The 19,883-nt window shown below is 48.5% G+C and overlaps 1 protein-coding gene across 6 annotated transcripts in view; it reads left to right on the forward strand.

Moving 5' to 3' along the window:
• The first annotated feature begins 2,471 nt into the window (after positions 1-2,471).
• Positions 2,472-19,883, forward strand: part of SEC14L5 (SEC14 like lipid binding 5) — a 39,873-nt gene continuing 22,461 nt past the window's right edge. The window contains exons 1-5 of one of the 6 annotated variants that reach the window (XM_039560063.1): positions 2,472-2,546; positions 6,327-6,432; positions 7,008-7,168; positions 7,803-7,917; positions 8,297-8,372. In XM_039560063.1, coding sequence (XP_039415997.1) covers positions 7,901-7,917; positions 8,297-8,372 — 93 coding nt within the window. In that variant the 5' untranslated portion in view covers positions 2,472-2,546; positions 6,327-6,432; positions 7,008-7,168; positions 7,803-7,900. Of the gene's footprint in view, positions 2,547-2,843; positions 2,955-6,326; positions 6,433-7,007; positions 7,169-7,802; positions 7,918-8,296; positions 8,373-10,223; positions 10,328-19,883 lie in introns of those variants that run through there. The other 5 variants (XM_039560064.1, XM_039560065.1, XM_039560067.1 and 2 more) reach the window with 5 other exon arrangements.

Below are 19,883 nucleotides of genomic sequence, written 5' to 3' on the forward strand. Positions count from 1 at the left end.
CAAACCTCCTTGGCAGCTCCCTTCAGCTGCTTTCATAATAAGGCAAATAGGAATAACAATACCATGAACAATCCCTACAAGCTTTTTCCTGCACGTGATGCGCCAATGCACTTGAATTGCTGTTGAGTATTTTTAATTTAGGCCACTAGATGAGGCATAGAAGTTGAGACAAAAGCAGAGTTTGAAGTGAAATGCCCTTGGAACGGGGGAAGTGGAGGTTGAATGATATCTCCAGTCCATATGTCCTTCCCGGAAGACATTCTCCTTTCGAACTGCAGGAGTTCCTGGGCTGGGCTGCTGAGGGGTGAGAACTTCTTTCTGAGCAGCTCCCATGAGGAAAAACTGAGGGTCAGTGCCAGCCCTTGAGGCAAACACCCAGTCCTGGCAGGGATTGGACAGTCAGGGCCCTTGGGGATGCCCTGGGGAGTTGGCCCTGTGTCAGGGGAAAAGGCAGCCCACTGACACTGGAAAATGCCAAGGTGACCTTCGGGCAGCAGGAGAAAACAAATGTTGGAAAATGAGAATTACAGTCAGGGCTGCACAGCAGAGAAAAAGATGGGCTGGGACTCACCAAAATCTCTTCCAGCTTTTATGACCTGAACAAAAGGGAAACCACCACAGCTAGGGCACAAAGTAGTTGCAGGCTGGTGTAAATTCTGTAGCAAGAAGAGGGAAATAGTGCTTTTTTTTTTTCTTCTCTTTTCTCTGAGGAAATTTAACAGTAAATGAGGAACAGGAGAGAAACACAACTTCTTTGAAAAAGAAAGTTGCATTGTGATGGGAAATTCAGAATATTTATCTATAAATAAATACATTTTGGTTTTATTCTGAATATATATTTATAAAGTAGATGTTGCAGGCCTTGAATAACTTTGTGGCTTTTGATGCCAAGTTGTGCTGTAAAGGTCTTTAGGAAAAGTGCTCTGACTCTGCGGCCTGCAGCCTTGGGAGCTCTGACATTCGATGGTCTGTGGGTTGGTTGTTTTTGAGCAATGTCAGTCTAGTCTCCTCAGTCTGAGATAGCAGAACATTTCAGGAAATATTGCTGATCAGAAATAGCACTGCAGCTTCCTGAAATGCCTGCCCAGATAAGGGGACACTCCACAGCTGGAAGTGATAAGGAGGCAGGAAAAGACAAAGCAGCAGTAAATGTGATGTTACTTCAATACCAGCAGGCAAAGGGGCAGCTGGGCCTCAGGGAGAACGTGAAAGGAGGCTGTGAAGGTGCAAAACATTCCCCAGCTGGTCTCCCATATCCCTCTCCTCCACCACTCCTTGACACCCCAAAGTCGGGCAGTGCTGGCATCATTTCCTCCGCAGAGCCACGGCCTCAAGGACTGTCACTGGCTGGTGACAACTCCCCAGCACACAGCCTGACAAACAGGGGCCACTCACCCTGAGCTCCAAAGCTCCCCAAGATTCACCAAACACTGCACAGATTTTCAGAGCTGGGAGGAGAGGGGGAAGCTGAGAGGTGAGGATGCATCCCAGTGTCCTTCTCAGTGTCGCTTGGCTGGGTTATCCCCTTGTACCTCATTGGAGAGTACAGTTTGGGGAATATTTGCTCAAGGTGTGGGTTCACAGGTGTGTAATAAGCCACGTAATAAATCAAATAATACAGTGCAGTGATAGAGTTAAGGGCTGAGGTGAGCAGGTCCCTCTGCTCATGAAGGGCTGATCCACCCTGGGATGAACAGAATTAGGTTCTCTTTGGGACCTGTGGCTCTGCCTCCTCCAGCCCTGACCCGAGCAGGTTCCTCCTCCTCAAGGGCAGGTGCCAGTTTGGGGAGAATCATAGAAACATAGAATATCCTGAGCTGAAAGGGTCCCATCAGGATCATCGGGTCCAACTCCTGGCCCTGCACAGACACCTCAACAATCCCACCCTGTGCATCCCTGAGAGCATTGTCCAAGCACTCCCTGAGCTCTGGCAGGGTTGTTGCTGTGACCACTCTGCGGGATGGGGTGAGCTCATCTCCGCAGACATCCCTCGTTATTCTCCCTTTCTGCCCTCATGAGACCCCACCTGGAGACGTGCCCGGGTCTGGAGTCCTCAGCACAGGAAGGACATGGAGCTGCTGGAGCGAGTCCAGAGAAGGCAGCAAGATGATCAGAGGGATGGAGCAGCTCTGCTGTAGGAAAAGCCTGAGAGAGCTGCGGGTGTTCACCTGGAGAGAGCTCCGCGGAGACTTCAGAGTCCCTTCCAATGCCTAAAGGGGCTTAGGAGAGCTAGAGAGGAACTTGCGACAAGGGATGAAATGCCAGGCCAAGGGGGAACGGCTTCCCACTGCCAGAGGGCAGGTTTAGGTGAGATATTGGGCAAGAATCTCGCCCCTCACGGCCGGGACCCACCCTCCCCTCAGCGAGATGGCGGCGGGGGGGGCCGCACGTGCGCGGGGCGGGGCCTGCCCGCGCCCCCCTCAGCACAATGGACAGCGCCCCGCGGGGGGCGGGGCCGGGGCGGGGCCGGCTGAGGGGCGGGGCCGCGGCAGCCGCGGGAGCCGCCGAGGGCGGGATGGGTCCGGCCGGGCTGCGCCGCGCCCGCGGTGAGAGGGAGCGGGACGGGCGGGAGGGGAGGAGGGAGCTGGGATATGGGATCGGGAATAGAATATGGGTGTGGGATACGGGAGGCGGCCGCGGTGGACAGCTCTCTCCCGGGGTCCCTCGGGGCCGCCGTGTGAGAGAGGGGCGGGGGGGGGGGGGAGGCGTGAGGGGCGTGAGGATTTTCCCGCCCGGTGTGCCCGGGCCCGTCGTGAGGGGACACAGCAGGGGCGGTGGTGGGTGTGGGGGCGCCGGCAGCCGCTATCCTTCAGCCACGGGAAGCCGAGAGGGGAATTTCAGTCATAATCCTGTGGGATCAGGGAGGGAGCCGGTGAAGACCCGGGCGGTGGGCTCGGGCTGGCCAGGGATCTCTTCAGGTCAAGGACAAAAGACAGCGGTTTTAAAGTTGTCAGGTTTGTGTCGTGCCTGGGGGGAGTAGGACGGACGCGGCCGAGGGGCGGGTGGGGCTCGTCCATGTGGGCTGAGCCGTGGAGGGGGCTGCGAGTGGGACCCCAGCATCAGCCCCAGCGGCTCCGGGAGCCGCGCACGCCGAGCTGCCCGGGGGCTCGGGGTTCAACAAATCTACCCTGAAAGCAGCCCTGAAGTATTCGAAAAACTTAAAGGGTGACCTCGCTCAATGGCTGTTAAATGCATTGATGGATTTAACAGGTTGCCCAGAGAAGCTGGAAATGTACAAGGCCAGGTTGGACGGGGCTTGGAGCAAGCTGGGATTGTGGAAGGTGTCCCTTCCCATGGCAGGGGGTGGAACTGGATGGGCTTTAAGGTCCCTTCCAAACCATTCTGTAATTCCATGTTTTCAAGTCAGCTTCTAGGTGAACCAAGTATGTTGTCTGGGTCACTTGGCTTAACTCCTCCAAGCAGTAAAATTGGTCTGTAGATGGTGAGAAGGCGCTTGAGTTGATGGCACTACTTACCTGGTGGGGCTGATGACAGCCAGCCTCTGTTCAAAGAAAATACAGCTGCAAACTTCACTCAAGGCAGACTGAAACAGTTTGCTGGTGCTTTGTTGTGCTGTCGAGTGAGCTGCTGCCTGGGTGTACTCTTGATTTGCACATTAAACTGAAGCATGGGGTCCTTGGCACAAGAAGGATATAGACTTGTTGAAGTGGGTCCAGAGGAGGCCACGGAGATGCCCCAAGGGCTGGAGCCCCTCTGCTTTGGAGCCAGGCTGGGAGAGCTGGGGGTGTTCACCTGGAGAGGAGAAGGCTCCAGGGAGAGCTCAGAGCCCCTTGCAGGGCCTAAAGGGGCTCCAGGAGAGCTGCAGAGGGACTGGGGACAAGGACTGTGAGTTTGATGAGGCCCTGGCACAGGGTGCCCAGAGAAGCTGTGGCTGTCCCTGGATCCATGGAAATGTTCAAGGCCAGGTTGGACATTGGGGCCAGTGGAAGGTGTCCCTGCCCATGGCAGGGGGTGAAAGAAGATAGGCTTTAAGGTCCCTTCCAATGCAAACCATTCCAGGATTCTGTGTCTCCATTCTTAGATTGTATTTGAGAATTGAACTATTTCCTATACTGTGGATGGATAAATCAATGTGCTATGACTTCCTGTGGAGTAGGCAGGTGAGGAATGAGGGGCTTTCCTTCAGGAATGCTTATCTCCTGCTGCAGGCTGGCAAATAGCAGGGAGTTAATGTGTTGCTGTGCATAAAAGTTCCATGGTGGTTTTTTGGTGAGAAAATTACCTTACGAGATGGATGTGTGGAAATATTGTGCCTGGAGCTTGTTGTGATACACACATGGAAGAGAAACAGCTCTGAGGGCAGAGTGCTGGACACTGTTCCGTTTCCTTCTTCCCCTCAGCCAAAAAGACTCTTGCTTATTGTGTGGTCAGGAATGTGTAAATGTTGTTGTTTGGGTGTTTGTGTTGCTTGCCTTTGGTTTTGATCCATACCAGGACTCCAGGTACCTCTGCCAGGTGTAGGAGCAGTGCCCAGGCTCCACCTCAGCACAGTGACCTGCACCCTCTGTGCTGCTTCACCTCCTCCAGAGGTGTTTCTCTGGGGGCAAGATCAAGCCCTGCCTGAGCAGATGTCTGCTTCTAAAAGATGGTAAAGGTTTATTGTGGCGCCGTTCCACCTTGAGGCTTCCTTATATCAAGCTTCAAAAGACTTGTTCTTAAGTTCTTAGGTGAAAAAGCTCTAATAAATATCCTACAGCTTGGTACCATGTTATTAATCTGTGTGTAAAGCATCAATTACAATATCTCCCTAAGAGAAAGGCACTCCAGGCAGAGGAAATGTTGCACACCTTTCTCTCCACCTTTCTCTAGAAGGGAGGAGGAAAGAATACAGCCCCGTGGAGTCCCCCTTTTCTAACTGGAAATGTCAGCTTAGCTGGGTGCCACAGCTGGCTTTCACGTGGTGTAATGGTATTTGAGGAAGTCAAGAATCCTGCTATTTTCAGCAGTTCTGTGTCAAAAACAAACAAAAAAAAAACCTGCTCAGTTCTCTTCAAGATGAAAAGCAGCCACCACAGGTGGGAGAAGTTAATAAAGTCACTTGCTGCCAGTTCCACATCCAACAGGCAGCTCCAGTGTGGTAGGAGCTGACTGAGTTCTGTGCCTGGATGAGAAGCTGGGGGGGGGAGGGTTGATTCAGGGCTTTCTGTGTATTTCATCTATACTCTCAGTTTCTGATTTCCAGCCATTTGGCTGTATTCTGTTAAGTAAGCTGCTCCTACAAATAGCAGAATAGAAGTCAAGCATGTGGAAAATCCCTCAGGTGCACTGTGGCTGATTCTAGAGGAGAAGGAAACACACAGTTAATGTCACTGCCTGTCCCTGTGCTGTGTGTAGCGATGTGTGTTCCTCACGGGAGCCCTCACAGGCCTGGCTCGTGCTGGGGGAGCTTTGCACACTGGGGGTGCACCACTGCTTCTTCAGAATCCATTTCTCTGGAATGCTCCCAGAGTTACAGCAAGTGCTATCAGGGGTCCATATCCCTCCTCTTCCCACCTCCTTCCCTGGTACACCCAGCAGGTGGATCTTGAGCTTGTAATGAACTCTCTCTACTTGGTTCTCGGAGGAGTTGCTGTGTGGGCTGGAGCAAAAGGGGTGCCCAGGGAACTGAGGCTCTCAGGGCTCTGTGCTGTTGGCACAGTGTGTCACAGGATGCTTTGAGAAATGTGGTGGCTGCTGCTGTTTTCTGTGTTCAGGTGGGTAAGAACTGAAATACTTTTAGTATCTACTTAGGATGGTTAGGGTTGTTATTCCTGGGATAGTTGTTAGTAGCCAGATTTATTGCTTCAATGCATTGGCAACTCCAACCTCTGAGCTTTTATCAATTATTCTGGGCTTGGCCAGCTGGAATTGAGCCTCTTTCCTGGTGTTTCCCCATGGTACTCCAGGTGTGCTCCACCTGTGGATTGGGGTTTCTATGTGGTCATGCTCTTCACCTGAGTTGTCTTCCCTCATATGTTTTTTTAGCCAGATGCAAATAGGAAGTCGAGCAGGGAGCCTGGGCCACTCTGGAGCTGAATGGATGTTTGAGGAGCAGAGATACTCTCTGGTTGGGTGGTTTCTTTCTGGTGGTTGAATATACCTGTTTATAATTTGAGTGGAACACGAGATGGCTTTAAAAACACATCTGTCCGTGGTGCTAAAGCCCTGGGAAGATGCACGTCTTGAGCTAATGTGGCCCAGGTGCTCCATGGTAACACCTGAGACTCTTTGTCTTTACCAGTGCTAATCATCATCTGCCACTGGGTGGGCCAAGCAGCCACCTTTCACTGTTTTTTCTGATGTTTTTTTTCCTTTTTTTTTCACAGGAATTATAGCAGGAGTCTCTGTTGCTTTGAGAAGCACAATGACGGTCTCACAGCTCTATTTGGAGAAGAGGGTGTAGAAGGTCTGCTGCCACTGCACTCTCCCGAGGTATGAAAGGTTTCTAGGGCAGGTGTGAGTTATCAGCTATCATTTTTCCACAGCTTCCTGTGGGTGTAATAGTCATAGGCTCTTTTTTCCAGCCTTCCCTCAGCTGGAAAAGCACAGAGGCAATAAGTCTGTGGCAGTCGGGTCCAGCAGCTGCCAGTGAGCAGTGTGTCTGTCCAAGCAGCAGAGTTCAGGCTGCTAAGCTACAGCTTGTGCCATCCCACTGTTCTGTGGCTGATGACTTAATTTCTGGGCTGTGGGTGATTCTAGACTGGTCTGTCCTGAGCCTTCCTGCTGTGGAGGTTTGTGACCTCCTGCAGAGGTGCAGGAATTCCTGGTGTAGGAGGTGAGGTCAGAATAAGCAAGATCCCAGCTAAATGTGCTTGACAAGGCTTCTCCCGCTCTATTTGCGCTCACGGGGAGGGTCCCCGCCCAGCCTAATCATGTTACAGGTCGTGTTCCAAGGTGCCCTGTGCCTCTTGGCTCGAGTATCTGATACCTGATAGCAGCCCGGGCTTCCTGGGGTGTGCTTGTCCTGCTCCTTTCACTGCACTCTGGGTTGGATGCTCTGCTGGTAGGTTCTCTCTGCATTGACTGGCTTGGCGTGGACTGGCTTTTAGCACCAGTGAGACTGAGAGATCCAGCGAGTCCTGACCTTTGCTCCTGGGGTAATGTGATCCTCTGCAGAGGAACTGTCTGATCGCTGGACCCTATTTCTCCAAAAATCCCCCATTCTCAGGTACTCAAACTTTTAAAGTCCTTTTCCCCTCGCCCTTGCTTAGATTTTACAGTGTGATGGCATTTTGCAGTAATTTTTGAGGGAGAATCTATTGCCTATTCATGTTTCACCTCTGGTTTTGGGCTGAAAATGTCAGGGATAAGTTGTCTGAGTGCTCTGACTGTTGAGTTCAGCACTACACTGCGTCATGTTGCCGAGGGCTGTGTCTGCTCAGCAGTGGAATTTGAGTGGGGTGGAATGAGCACAGTGCCTCCAACCAGCCGTCCAGCCTTTTGTGTTCCTGATATTCGTGGATGGTATTAGTAGGAGCAGTACAAAGGAATTCCTAAAGGAATTGCAGAAAGCAACCTAATAATGCTTTTTTAAATGATTTGTGTACTTCCCTTGAGATGCTGGTTACTGATGCATGTTTGAGGGTTAAAACCCGGGTAGGAGAGTCTGAGGGAGGAATCCTGATGAGAACAGTGAGAGGTGGCTGGGAGCAGGGAAATGCTGAGGACGGGATTGTTCCTGTTGCCTGTAGTTCTTGCCTCAGTTCAGCTGGAACAGTGGGCATCCTAGCAGTGGGATGTGATTGCCAGCTTAACATCAGGCATGTTCTTTCAGCATGGTGGTTCCTTTTCCTTCCTTTCAGTGAGCTAGAACAACTGAATCCTACTTTGTGCACAAAAGCATTTAAAACACCGCGATATGGGAAGCTGTGGAAGCTTTCAATGAGAAAAATTTTGCCTAATGATTACAGATATAAGGTAAGGAAGGGGCATAGGGGGAAGAATTGCCGTGGAGCTCTGTAAGGCTCCTAAGACAGGCTCCTTCTCCAGAGTACGTTTCATTCTGGCTTTGCATCTCTGTACTGCGCTTTAATTAGCGTGAGTTTTGTTGGAGCTGCAGGTTGAATTTACTGCAGTAGTGTTGGGAAGCAGCACAGGATGCTGGACACAGCCCCGGACTGGGACTGCAGAGACTTGCCTCTGTCTCTGCCACTTACTGGGCAAGATATTCTACCTAATAAATCTCCTTCTCTCTATTTGTAAGAAAGCTTCTAGTAAGGTCTGTAAAAATTGCCTGGAATGTATTGCGCTGCTTGGCATGGGGGATCTAAAATGTTCCAATTTCTCTCTATTACAGGTGTGTGGTAAAAATGGTGCAGAAATACCAGTCCCCAGTTCGCGTCTACAAATACCCTTTTGAGCTCGTCATGGCAGTGAGTAACACGCAGCACTTTTCCTGCTCCAGCTGCTGAGGGCCAGTGGGAGGTGGGGGACTGGGGGTTTGGCTGGATGTCTGTGACAGCCCTACTGCAGGAGCAGAGCCTCAGCTCTCCTCCTTCAATTTTCCAAGAAAAATAAGGATCAGTATCCCAGCATTAAGAATGGCAGTTTAGTTGTTAGAAGGGGAAAAAAACCCAAGAAAATCCAACCTTCTGTATTTATTCTTTGATGAGGAAGGAAAAAAAAAAATTGACATTGTTAGGCAGGGTCAGTTTGTGGCCAGACACCTTCTTTGCCACATCACCAAATGCCACTCAGTTCACAATCTGTCCAGATGTGATCCCAATCAGCACTGTAGTATGGATATATCTACAACTGGGTTCTGAATAATACTGAGCTTTTTGATTTGGTTAGAAGCTGGAAATCTTTGGGAAAAATCTTCTGTATTGTTCTTCCCTGTCCACTCTGTGATTGAACTGTCAGGAGATCTCTCTCCGAATCTTGTGATTTCCACAAGGGGCTTGAGGGTTATCATTGAGCTTCATTCACTGGTGATGCAGAAAGCTGCTGTTGACCATGGGAGCTGCTTTAGGCAGAGTTTCTTTGTGATATTGTGGACTTTGTCACAATTAGGTGTGAGTCCAATACCCTTCTCAAAGGTTTGCTGTTGCATTTCAAGGGCAGCCCTGAGCATTTGGGCATTGTTAGAGGAGCTTGTTTATGAAGTCTTGCAAGGTTTGTTTTGTAATCTACTGGGCATTTCAGTCAGCTGTAGGGATCCCCAGGCTTGGTATTTGTCACTTTTATCCTGCTGCTTCCTCCGTTGCCTGTTCCCAGTTTCTTTAGTTTGTGGGAGCCCAGGAGAGAAGATGGAAAGCTGCAGCCGCTGCAGGCAGCTGACATGAAACCCATGAATGGAAGGAACTCTACTGACTTCCTCTTGACAATGTGGCCTCTTCAAGATTCCTGAGAAATACATGCCTTAAGATTTGTTTTATCCAAAACAGTCTCCAGTCTTTTATTTTGTTAAAACTGGGGGAATCGGTTTGTGACTAAGGAACCCCAAAGGTAGCAGCAGCTTAGAGTGGTTGCTGTTCACTTTGCTCTCTGATCATCCAGATGAACACTGCTTTTGCTGACAGTTGAGCTCCCTCCCAAATCCACCCCTTTTTCTCCCAGTCTTACCCAGATTTGCCATGTTTGTTCACAGCTAAACCAGTAACGTGCCACGGAATTGCCCTGACCAGTCTGGGGCTGATATTTGTGGCAGTGAAGCTTTCCTGGCTGTGCTCTTTGCTCTCTCAGTGCATCCTGTGTGAGAATAAGACACCAGTATCTGTGATGAAGATCCCGGGAGCCTTTGCTCCATGCACACCTCTCCACGTTCCTGTTGTCTCTATTAGCAGGATAAAGCTGCCACCAGATGCTCCTCAGTCGATTGGCTGCTAATAGAGGAGGGTGGCCTTGAGACAAATCCTTTGTAAGCTTGTTAGCACATGCCTAAAGGACAGGGGCTGGTGAGCTTAATTTTGAAGTGGTTTAGTTTTATTTGCTTTCAGTTTTTCAGCATAACAGAACTTAAAATTCCCTGGGAATTGAGGGCTGGGGTTGTAAATGTCATCCTTTAGTTGTTCAACAAATCTTAGCAAAGTTGTTAGTCCTCTTTCTTATGAACAAGTTCCTTTTCCAGGGTCACACAGCAGACTGTGCTGCAGATTAGGGAGCTGAATACAGACCCCTTACACCCGCACCCCGCCCCCCCTTGATGTCCTGTGAAAATCCTGTGTTCCCAGCAGGATCTGCCATTCCAAAGCAGCATTTCAATCTTGTGGTGGTCCATGCAGGCTGAGCTGGATGAAGACTTGGTTACCACTGTTGCTGTGTTCAGATGGAAGCTCCCATTTGTGTGGAGGCAGCGAGGATCTCATGGATCTCACAGAGCTGTCAGGTACCAGCTGTCAGTTGCTGGAAGTTTTGCAGGGAAGAGTGGGTGTGCAGTGAAGCTGTTTTGCTCCTCAGCACGTGGCATTGCTGTTAATCTCCTTCACCATAAATCTGACAGCAGCTTCCTCAGCACTGATACTCAGCTGCTTTCATCTTTTCCCCTCTAATGCTGTGTGGGAACCTTTGGAGTGCCGAGGTCTCAGGCTGTGGTAGGAAAGCAGAGGTCGCAGGGGTGACCCCAAGACACCTCCATGTTTTACAGATCCCTGGGCACCCTTCAGCTTGATACACTTGTGTTTAATTCCTCATTGGGGAGGGTCATCCCTCACAACACAGCCTGAACAGAACACAGGAAGTAAGTTGGGAAAAGCATTTTTCCCTCAGAACCTCCAGCATTTGGACCCTACTGTAGAAAGCAGTGGGTGTGCTTTGCTCACATAGGAGAGTCTGAGAAATAGGGCTGTCACAGCCAAGTTTGGCAAGCAATTCCTTGCTTCCTGACCTGGCTCACACACATGGTGTTTCCCACCCTCAGGAGCAGGAGTTGTCCTCCCTGGACTTGTGCAGAGCCCATGTGTGTGCCTGGGACTGTGCTCCAGGGATGAGCCAGGGCTTTTCCTGGTGGTACCTTTGTTACTGTGTGTCAGGGTAATTGTCTCTGGATTTACACTCTGCCGTTTGCTAATGCTTCTGCAGCTGGGGTTGGAGCATTTGCAGGCAGGAGATTTGACGTGTGTTCCAAGTCCTTGGAAGAACATTCCCCTCCTTGCTCTCTTTGCCAGTCCTCTGCATCTGAGGAAGTAAAAAGGAATCAGCTTAACAAGTCTTTTCTTGTCATTTGGGAGTTCTGAATTTTCTTCTTTTTTCTTGTCCTTCCTTCTAAAAAAGATTTAAGGAAAGGGTGGTTTTTCCGCACCTGCCCAAGGTCACTGTAGTCATTTCCACCTGCTTTGTTCCTAACTTGGATTCACATTAATGGATCAAAAGTATTTCAAACACATATTCAGTGCCTGACACCTTTATCCCTTATACTTGAAAAGAACCTTGACTTCTGTAATGCTTTGTTATCTTGTCATGTTTTTCCTTTCTATTTTATCTTTTTTGTGTGTGTCCTCTTTTAAATGGAGCTGTTCCTCCAGTGGATTGTCCATGCCTCTCTGGGCCTCATCTTGTCTTCCCTTCAGTTAGATCAGCAGATCTGACATTGCATGTCTTCTAATTTTATCTTACAGCCAAGAAAATTCCCAAGTATAAACTTGCTTTTCATTTTCTTTCTGTTGTAGTTGTAGTTGGAAAGCTAAAAGGGATTTTTAAAAAATGTTATAATGAATGAAAAATCCAGAAGGAGAGGTACCTCTGCCACATATGAGTGATGTAAATATTTGTGAGCCTTCTCTGATGTATTGGGGGATGAGAATTTGGTTAGGGTGAGCGAGTCCAACATGCAGGAAACAGAGCTGAGAGAGATTGCATGTTTAATGTTATTTGCAATGAATTATTAGGTTAGATGAGATAGCTGTAGCTGGAGGGTTTCAGCTTTGAACGTGGTAGGGAGTTGAGTCCCTGTTATTTTTAGTAGTGCCTCAGCCCTTCACAGTCACCGTTGACACTGGCCATTTTCACACATTTTAGAGGATTTATAGGATTAGGTCCCTAAAGCTACAGGTTGGGAATAACCCCCCAGAGACCTTACAGGGTCTTCTGTATGTGATGGATAATTTCAGTTGCTGCATTAGTGGTGCAAATGAGAAATCCCTGACAACACTTGGCAATGGTTTCCTCCTCTTGCCACAGTGCACTTCATGTTCAGCTCTCCCTGCTAAGAGCAGTTTATGGTTTCTGCTGCAAGAGAGGGATCTTTCTGCACTGCTATATAAAAATAAGTCGTGATTTTGGAAAAAAAGCACAAAGATCAGGTGTTGGGGGGTTTGCAGAAGCATCAGCTCCCATTGCCTTTGCAGCTGTATTTTGTGCTTGAGACAAAACTGCCGTGGAGCCCCACATGTGCCTGATGTGAGTCAGTGCTGCTTTCTGCTTGACCTCATTTCTTGGTGCTGCCCACGGCATGTGCTGACACATATCTGAGCAGCTGGGAGCCCGAGCTCTTGGACACACACACACACACACACACAAAGAGCCTTGGTGTGTGTTTCTGTGCTGGCTGAGTGCTGCTCATCAGGCCAGGGCAATTCTGCTCCTGCAGCAAGAATTTGGGTGGGGGTGGCTCCTCTGGCGGTGCCTGTTTGGTGTGGGAGTGTTTCTCATCTCCAGCTTCACTCAGAGTCTCTGATAGACCTGTGGGAGCTCCTGAGTTCCCTGCCTGGGTCTGCAAGTGAAAGCTGCGCCATCTGAGCTCCTGGCCTGCACTTCCAAGCAGCTCCCTCACTTCTGGTTTTAGTGGCAATTCAGTGTTCATTGAATCACGGAATGGCTTGCGTTGAAGGGACCTTAAAGCCCATCCCATCCCACCCCTGCCATGGGCAGGGACACCTCCCACTAGCCCAGGCTGCTCCAAGCCCCACTGTCCAACCTGGCCTTGGACACTGCCAGGGATCCAGGGGCAGCCCCAGCTGCTCTGGGCATCCTGTGCCAGGGCCTCCCCACCCTCCCAGGGAACAATTTTTCCCCAATATCCCATCTAACTGTGCCCTGTGGCAGGGTGAAATCATTCCTGTTTGTCCTGTCACTCCATGCCCAAATCCAAAGTCTGTCTCCAGATTTCTTGTAGGCCTCCAAGGTTCTTTACATTTGGTTGATCTGCAGTTTTTTATTTCATAGATAAGATAAAGTAGGAAATTAACAGTGGATGATTCTGTTTCAGCTCAGTACAGTTTGAGTGTCAGAGGTTCTAATGAGCTGAGTGACAAATTTAATTCAGGCTGCAAATGCTGCAAGTTTATTTAAAGTCATAACTTACTTCTCATGGAGCAAGCAGCAGAAATATTCCTTCTCCATCATCTTTACTCTCTCATCCTGTACACAGGGTCATACCCATGAAAAGCAAACATCTGTGGTCCCGATGTGAGATGTCTTTTTCTTGTGCCTGACCCTCAGGAGCAGTCCTGATGATTGTCACTGGATTTGGCAGTGGTCCTCACTGCTGCCCCTCAGTCGTCAGCCTTCTCTGCACTGTTTGCACACTGGCAAAGCTTTTGCTCCTTTCCAGCAGTTGAGGATCTGGCCCAGGGTGACATGCAAGAGTCAACCATCCAGGACAACCTAAATCAAAATGCATCACTCATTTCACAGCCATCCCAACGTTCTTTTGTGTCACCAGTGTTAGGAGGTTTGTAGATGCAGGCTAATTGAAAACAGCTCATTGCTGTTTTGGCTGTCAGGCTTAGCTGCAGGAGAAGAAACTGAATGCTGGAGGCCAGGTCCTGACAGCCAGAACTGCTTTTCATACTCTTTTTTCAAACTTACTTTTCTTTTCAGCTTCAACATGCATTGTGTTCAAGTTTTCAGATTTTAAGTAGCTTTATTTAATGACTTCTTCCTGTTGCCTTTAGGAGATTGAGTGTATAAAGAGACTGCTTAAATCCTGGTATGCTGGATGTGCTCTCCTCCCTAATGCTGTGGTGTCTTAAAGGGTTTGATATTTCACTGGCTGATGCAGTGGTGCTCTTGCAACAGAACCTCTGAGCCTCCTTTTGCTACTTAACACCCAAACAGCTTGGGGTGTGCCTGTAACAGATCAATGGTGTGAGAGCTGTACCATGCACGAGCAGGCTGATGTCTAGCAAGGATCACGTCAGCTCTGTGGGTTTGTTCAGAGTGACAGTTCAATGTGTGTTCACAGCCCAGCCAGGTCTCAAAGGCTGCTGCTGTCTTGCTTCCTGAGTGCTGCAGGTTGTTTGTCAGGTCACTTGTAGTGCCATGGCACTGATGCACCACAGAGGACACTTGGGGGGGGGTTCCTGCATGCTGAGTTGTAATTACAGGCTGGAATAGCCCCATCTGGAGCTCCAAGGTGTTGTCACTATTCTGGTATCATCACAGCCTGGATTTAGATAAAGAAAAGTAGAATCTTAACTAAAATATTTGATGCTGGCTCATAGCCTCTACTTTCAAGTGTGAGCTCTGGAGCCAGGAGAGCATTTGGTGCAGGGAAGCAGAGCAGTTCCTGGCAGCTGGAATCCTCAGAAGCAGAAGTGAAGGCACAGAGGGCTGTGTGAAGTAGCCAGAGAGGTTGGAGTGGAGCTCTCAGTGCAGCAGCTGCAGGAGTGCCAGGGGAGAGGATCCTGCTGCCCTCTGTGTCCCTGGGTAGCTGCAGGTGACACAGGGAAGAGCTCTGCAGTGTGTCCAGTGCTTGGAAGCTCCTTTGGAGCTGCTGGGATGCAGGTAATGGCACAGCTTTTAGGTACTGCCTGAAATGGTATTGCTGGGTGGCAGGACCCTGGAGATGGAGAGAGAACCAATGTGCAGGGGAGGAAAATGCTTCAAAACAGGTGTTCTTTGGTGATCAGTCCATGCCACACATGACATGAAATGCCTTGATAATAACCTAAGCAATAGTTAAGAAATCCCTGCAAAACAGCATCTGCTTTGTCTGTTATTGATTGTTACAGATTATAGATATCTGTTATAGATTTGCTTTTAACATATAGATTGTTGGGGATATTGAACTTGCCTCTTGACAAGTCCTCCTTGGATGTGGATGGTCTGCCTGCAGCCATGGGCTGTGCCAGGTATTTTAAAGAAGGCAGCTTCCCTTGTCCCTGCTTTTTGCCATGCTTGGAAGGTGAGTTTGCTGTGACTGCCAGAAGCTACTGGGTTAACATTTTATGCACTTAAGAGATAATCTAGTGTTGACTCAAGACATGATGCTTCAGTGTGACTTGAAGGCTTGAAACCCTGCTGTCAAGATACACTAAAAATACTCCCTCATCTTCCTGCTGAGCAGCATTTGGCACCAGGAGCCTGGGAGTGATGCTCTGTGTGTCAGCTGGGCTGGCTCTGCCCTGGGGTGCTCAGCCCCGGGCCCTGCCACCTCCTCCCTTGGCATTAAGCAGGTTGAGAGTGAGCAGTAGCTGGGAAAGAGCTGACGTTTCTCCTGGGGTTGTGGTGTGGGATGTTTCCCCTCAAGCGAGTAGAAAGTGAGTGCTGTTTGTCACAGCTGCTGGATGATGGAAGAGCTGCTTTCTGGAAGGAGCTGATGGAAGAACTGCTTATTCATTGGGAGTTCTGGAGAACTGCTGGCAACATCTGCACGTCATGCTCAGTGTGTTTTGTGGGGGTGACAAAGGTCTCTGAGAGCTTTGCTTTGCCGCTGCTGGGCAGGATGGTGCTGGCACCATGTGTGGACTGGAGAAGATTTACACTAATTCCAAGAGTCTCTACAGGTTTAATCACCTTCTCCAGCTGCAGCATGGAGGTTATTTCCTTGAAGGATGGATTGTGTCTCAAGCTAAATCTGGTGGGTGCTGGCTGGTGCAGGGATGGCTGAGCTCTGAAGGCAGCTCCAGTTCAGAGGCACAGCCCAAGAAGACACATCCAGCTCTGTTGTATCACCTTTATCTCATGTTCCAGTAGTGACTAAAAGACCCTTCTCTACTGAATGTGTAGGTGCAGAAGACAAATTATAAACTCTTCAGCAGGGACTAAAAGAGGTGGTAAAATTTAGAATCATAATTAATTCTTACATCTCAACCAGTATGGGCTTGTTTTAACTGCTAAGCACAGTGACCTGCCCAAGTCTGATCCTGAATCATGGCCAATTTGTATAAATTCTCACTTCTGGCTTCTGGCAATGACAGAGTGTCCTTCCAAGTAGCCATTAGTTTGTGAGCCAGCCTGTTTGATTTTGGGGTGAATCATCAAGCAGTAAATGTGTGATGTGACATTTGACTGCCGTGTTTTGCTCTTTCAAGCGTTAGTCACACGAGAGCTCTGCTTCCTTGCCTTCCCATTTTGGTTTCTCTCTCTCCACACTGGGCTGTGGCACCCAGTGGTTCCTGGATAAGGTGTCACCTCGATAGTTTTTGGTAAAGGCCAAAGCTTTGTGCTGTTTGTGACCTCAGCTGCTCCACACAGAGTTCCTTCTCCCAGCAGAGGAGAAGGCTGCAGCAGGGTAGCTTGAATGGGATATTGTTCCTCCTCAGACAGGAGGTCAGGCACGTTGGTGGCTTCCTGGGATGCCTTTGTGCAGCTGCAGTGCAAGGGCCTGGGTTTAGGAGGTTTGCTGTGGCCCTCAGTTGTGCCTGTATTGCAATAGATGCTGCTGCTCCCTGAATTGTTTCTTTCACCAAAATCTGAAGGAATGAGGCAAATTATTGGCTGTAGTCCAGGCAGAGATAACACTGGGTCAATGTTTGTAGCCAGGCTACTGTTGTCCCATGCACTTCTCGTTGGCAGATCTTTTTCCTCTTGCCAACAGAAGTGTTTCTTTTTTTCCCTTGGGCCCCAAAGACTTTTACTGTGCATACTCTGCACCTCCTTGAAATGAAGTTCCCTTTTCCCTGAATCAGTGCCTTTCTGTACCCTAAATATGCATTTGGTCCCTCCCACATTGTTCCTTGTATATTTTATCTTGCTTTGTGGTTAGTGGGAAGCTGGTATCTGATCTGTTCAAAGCACGTGGATTATTGTGTCTGGTGTGTGCAGACTCTGCGGTTCCCTTCAGCACTGAGACCAAGCAGTGGGAGGGACTGCAGGATGAAATTACTTTTTCCTAGAAGGCCTGAATCTGCAGAGGAATATTTATGTATCATTAGAACTGCTCAAAAGCTGCTCCAAATGCTTCCACTTCTTACATAAAAGTGATGAGGTGTCTTTATCTTGCTTCTCATCATCTCTTTTCAAAGGGATGATGATCTGGGCATCTTCAGCTCAAAACCTGGTATTGTATCTCCTCCTCACTTCCTTTCCTCTGAACACAGAGGTTCCTTTTTCCTGGCAACCTGCACATGGCTGTAATATGACCTTGAAGAATCTCATTAATTAATACAGATTTAAACATTGTCTGATCAAGAAAATTTGAAGCGTTTTAGCACAAGGATGAAGTCTTACCCTTGTCACTTACTCAGGTAATATTGGCTGTAAATTCTGTCTACATCAGGTGCATCACAATTAAGTTTCTTTGTGCTCTACACGATGTTGTTCCCCCCCCCAGCTTTTGCACTCCTGAAGTCCCATCTAACAGAAGCTGCCTCTGGAAGCACATGGAAGCCGCTCAGGACCCAGCAGGCTGGAGGGAGCTGCCTCGAGGTGTGCAGGGGGTCTGGCTGCTGAGGTGTTTTGTTTCCTGCAGTAATTCAGTGGTTACACATCCCTGTTGTCGTGCATTCCTGAGGCCTCTGTGGTGTAATTGATTTCAAGGTCACTTCCTAGAAAACCCTGCCAAGGAGAAACAGGAGGAGCTGTTATAAAGATCCTGCCTGCTGGCCATGTCCTGTGGGTCCTGTAGGAACCAGCAGTGACACAGCTCTTAAAGTGGAGGGGCAGGAGCACTCTGGCACTGTCAGGATCTCTGACACCCTGGAACTGGGAATGTGCAGGACTTGCAGAGGGCTCCTGCTCTGCAGGAGAAGGGGCTGAGTGGGTGGAGTAGGGGGGGTGTAGAGGAGGGTAATTTCCTCTTTTCTCTGTGGCTGTGAGGCTTTAGAATGTCACTTTTGGGGTTTGACACTTGTGGTTTTGTATAATTTGTTCTTGTTTGGCATCTGGCTGACCTTTGGAGTAATCTCTTCTCACAGATGTGGCGTTTGTGTTGGTTATTGTGTATTTAACCAACAGTTCAGAACACTTTCAAGCATGGCTTCTTGTACTGTTCTCAAACTCTCTTCTCACAAGCTGATTTTCACTTACCAGTGTTGGTCCCATAATCCATTTGGGATGGATATTTACCAGATCAGGTAAAACCACTTGGACACATTTCCCAAGAGATCATGGGGCAAAACCTTGGTCAGAGCATTCTGCTGATTTCACAGTCAGCCGTATCACTATTAATGATTGCTCCTTGTAATTAATCATTTGTCAGCTTCAGTGACACTAAGGGGTCTTTGCTGGGATGCAGAGGTCACTGTAACCAGTTGGAAATATCCTTATCCTAGTTTGGGCTCCCTTCAGTGTGAATGGAAAATCTGACACTACTGAACCTTTGAGATCTTTGACTTTCCTGCATGTTTTAACTTTTCAGCTAGAAATTGTTTCACTTGTAATTTTTTTTCATTTAATTTCTTCTTTGTTGAATTTTTTCATTCCAATGAACTATATCTAAATGCTTATTTCTTCTTTATATTCAGATGCACCCAAAAATAATTGGTTATAGTTCTAAGCAAAATATCTTGATGAGTTCAAACAGATTCCAAATCCCTCTGTCTTCACTCTTGTGAAATTTAATGTGTAATTTCAGTTTCAGGACTGCAAAGATTTAAATGACACTTTGAACTATTGGTCACAGTCCACTATAACAAAAGCACTGATTTTTGCAACAATTCTTTTGTCAGAAATCTGACAAATTGGATTTCGGGAAGGACACTGGTGGGCCTGAGCCAGCACCTCTTGTGAAATGGTTGGTTTGGGTGTGAGGTGTTAATCCCAGTGGGATTTAGAGGAAGGGAGGGAGTGGCTTCATGGCACCATTAATTTTATATTTTTTATATATATATATTTGATCCTGTTGGAGACTTCAGTCATCACAGTGTCTGCCTGAACTGCAGACCCACAATAGACCCACTTTAGCACCCAGTGGTGGCACAACACTGCTGTTGTTCCTTCTGGGAAGGGAGAGGCACAGAAGGGAGAGACAAATCCTAGTTGCTGTATCCTGCTCAGGGCAGAATTCCTGCAGCGAGGAGCTGAAAGAGCAAGTGCAGGCAGCCAAAGCATTAAAACAATTAATACAAAATACTCTGTGCCTTTTATTTCTCTGGGGTGTTCTGTTGTCCACCTTGGACTCTGCAAAAGCCCAGAGGAGGAGACATAACTGATGATGGCTTGAAAAAACTTAAGTATTTCTCTGTCTTTATAAGCTCCCTCAGTTTCCCTGTTGGAGCAGCAATGGACTGTTGCACAGTGATTTTGAGAAGAGGATGCTGGGCACAGAAATGGGCTGCTCTCCTGCTCAGCTCAGAGTCTGCAGGGATGGGAAGTCTGGGTGCTCCGGGAACAGCTTTGCTGTGACTGCAGCGTGGGGCTTCAGCTGTCCTTCATGTGATCTCAGGCATCTTCCCTGCTGTATTTTTAGAGCTGTTGTGCAAAGAAGATTAGCAAAGGACTTAATATCAATGTGGATATGGATTCTTTCTCAAATATGGCAATGTTCCCCCTATTTAGGCGATGTGTTTGGGCTGGTGTCACAGTTAATATCACCAGGCTGTGCACTGCCATGTGCTTCTGCCCTGGCCTCTCTTCCTACTCCAGATGCTGTTTAGCTGACTGAAATAGTGGCTGCACTCTTTGTCCTGGTCTTAGTTTTGCTGGATCTAATGACAGTTTATTAGGGAGCCTGTCTCCAGCTGGATCAGGTCCATATTTAGTGGAGAAAGAAACAGCTGGGAGTTGAGATCCAGTGGTTTATCTTCAGATGGGAGCCACAGACACCTGGATTCAGTGGTGGT

Source organism: Corvus cornix, chromosome 14 (assembly GCF_000738735.6).
Source record: "Corvus cornix cornix isolate S_Up_H32 chromosome 14, ASM73873v5, whole genome shotgun sequence".
NCBI lineage: Eukaryota > Metazoa > Chordata > Aves > Passeriformes > Corvidae > Corvus > Corvus cornix.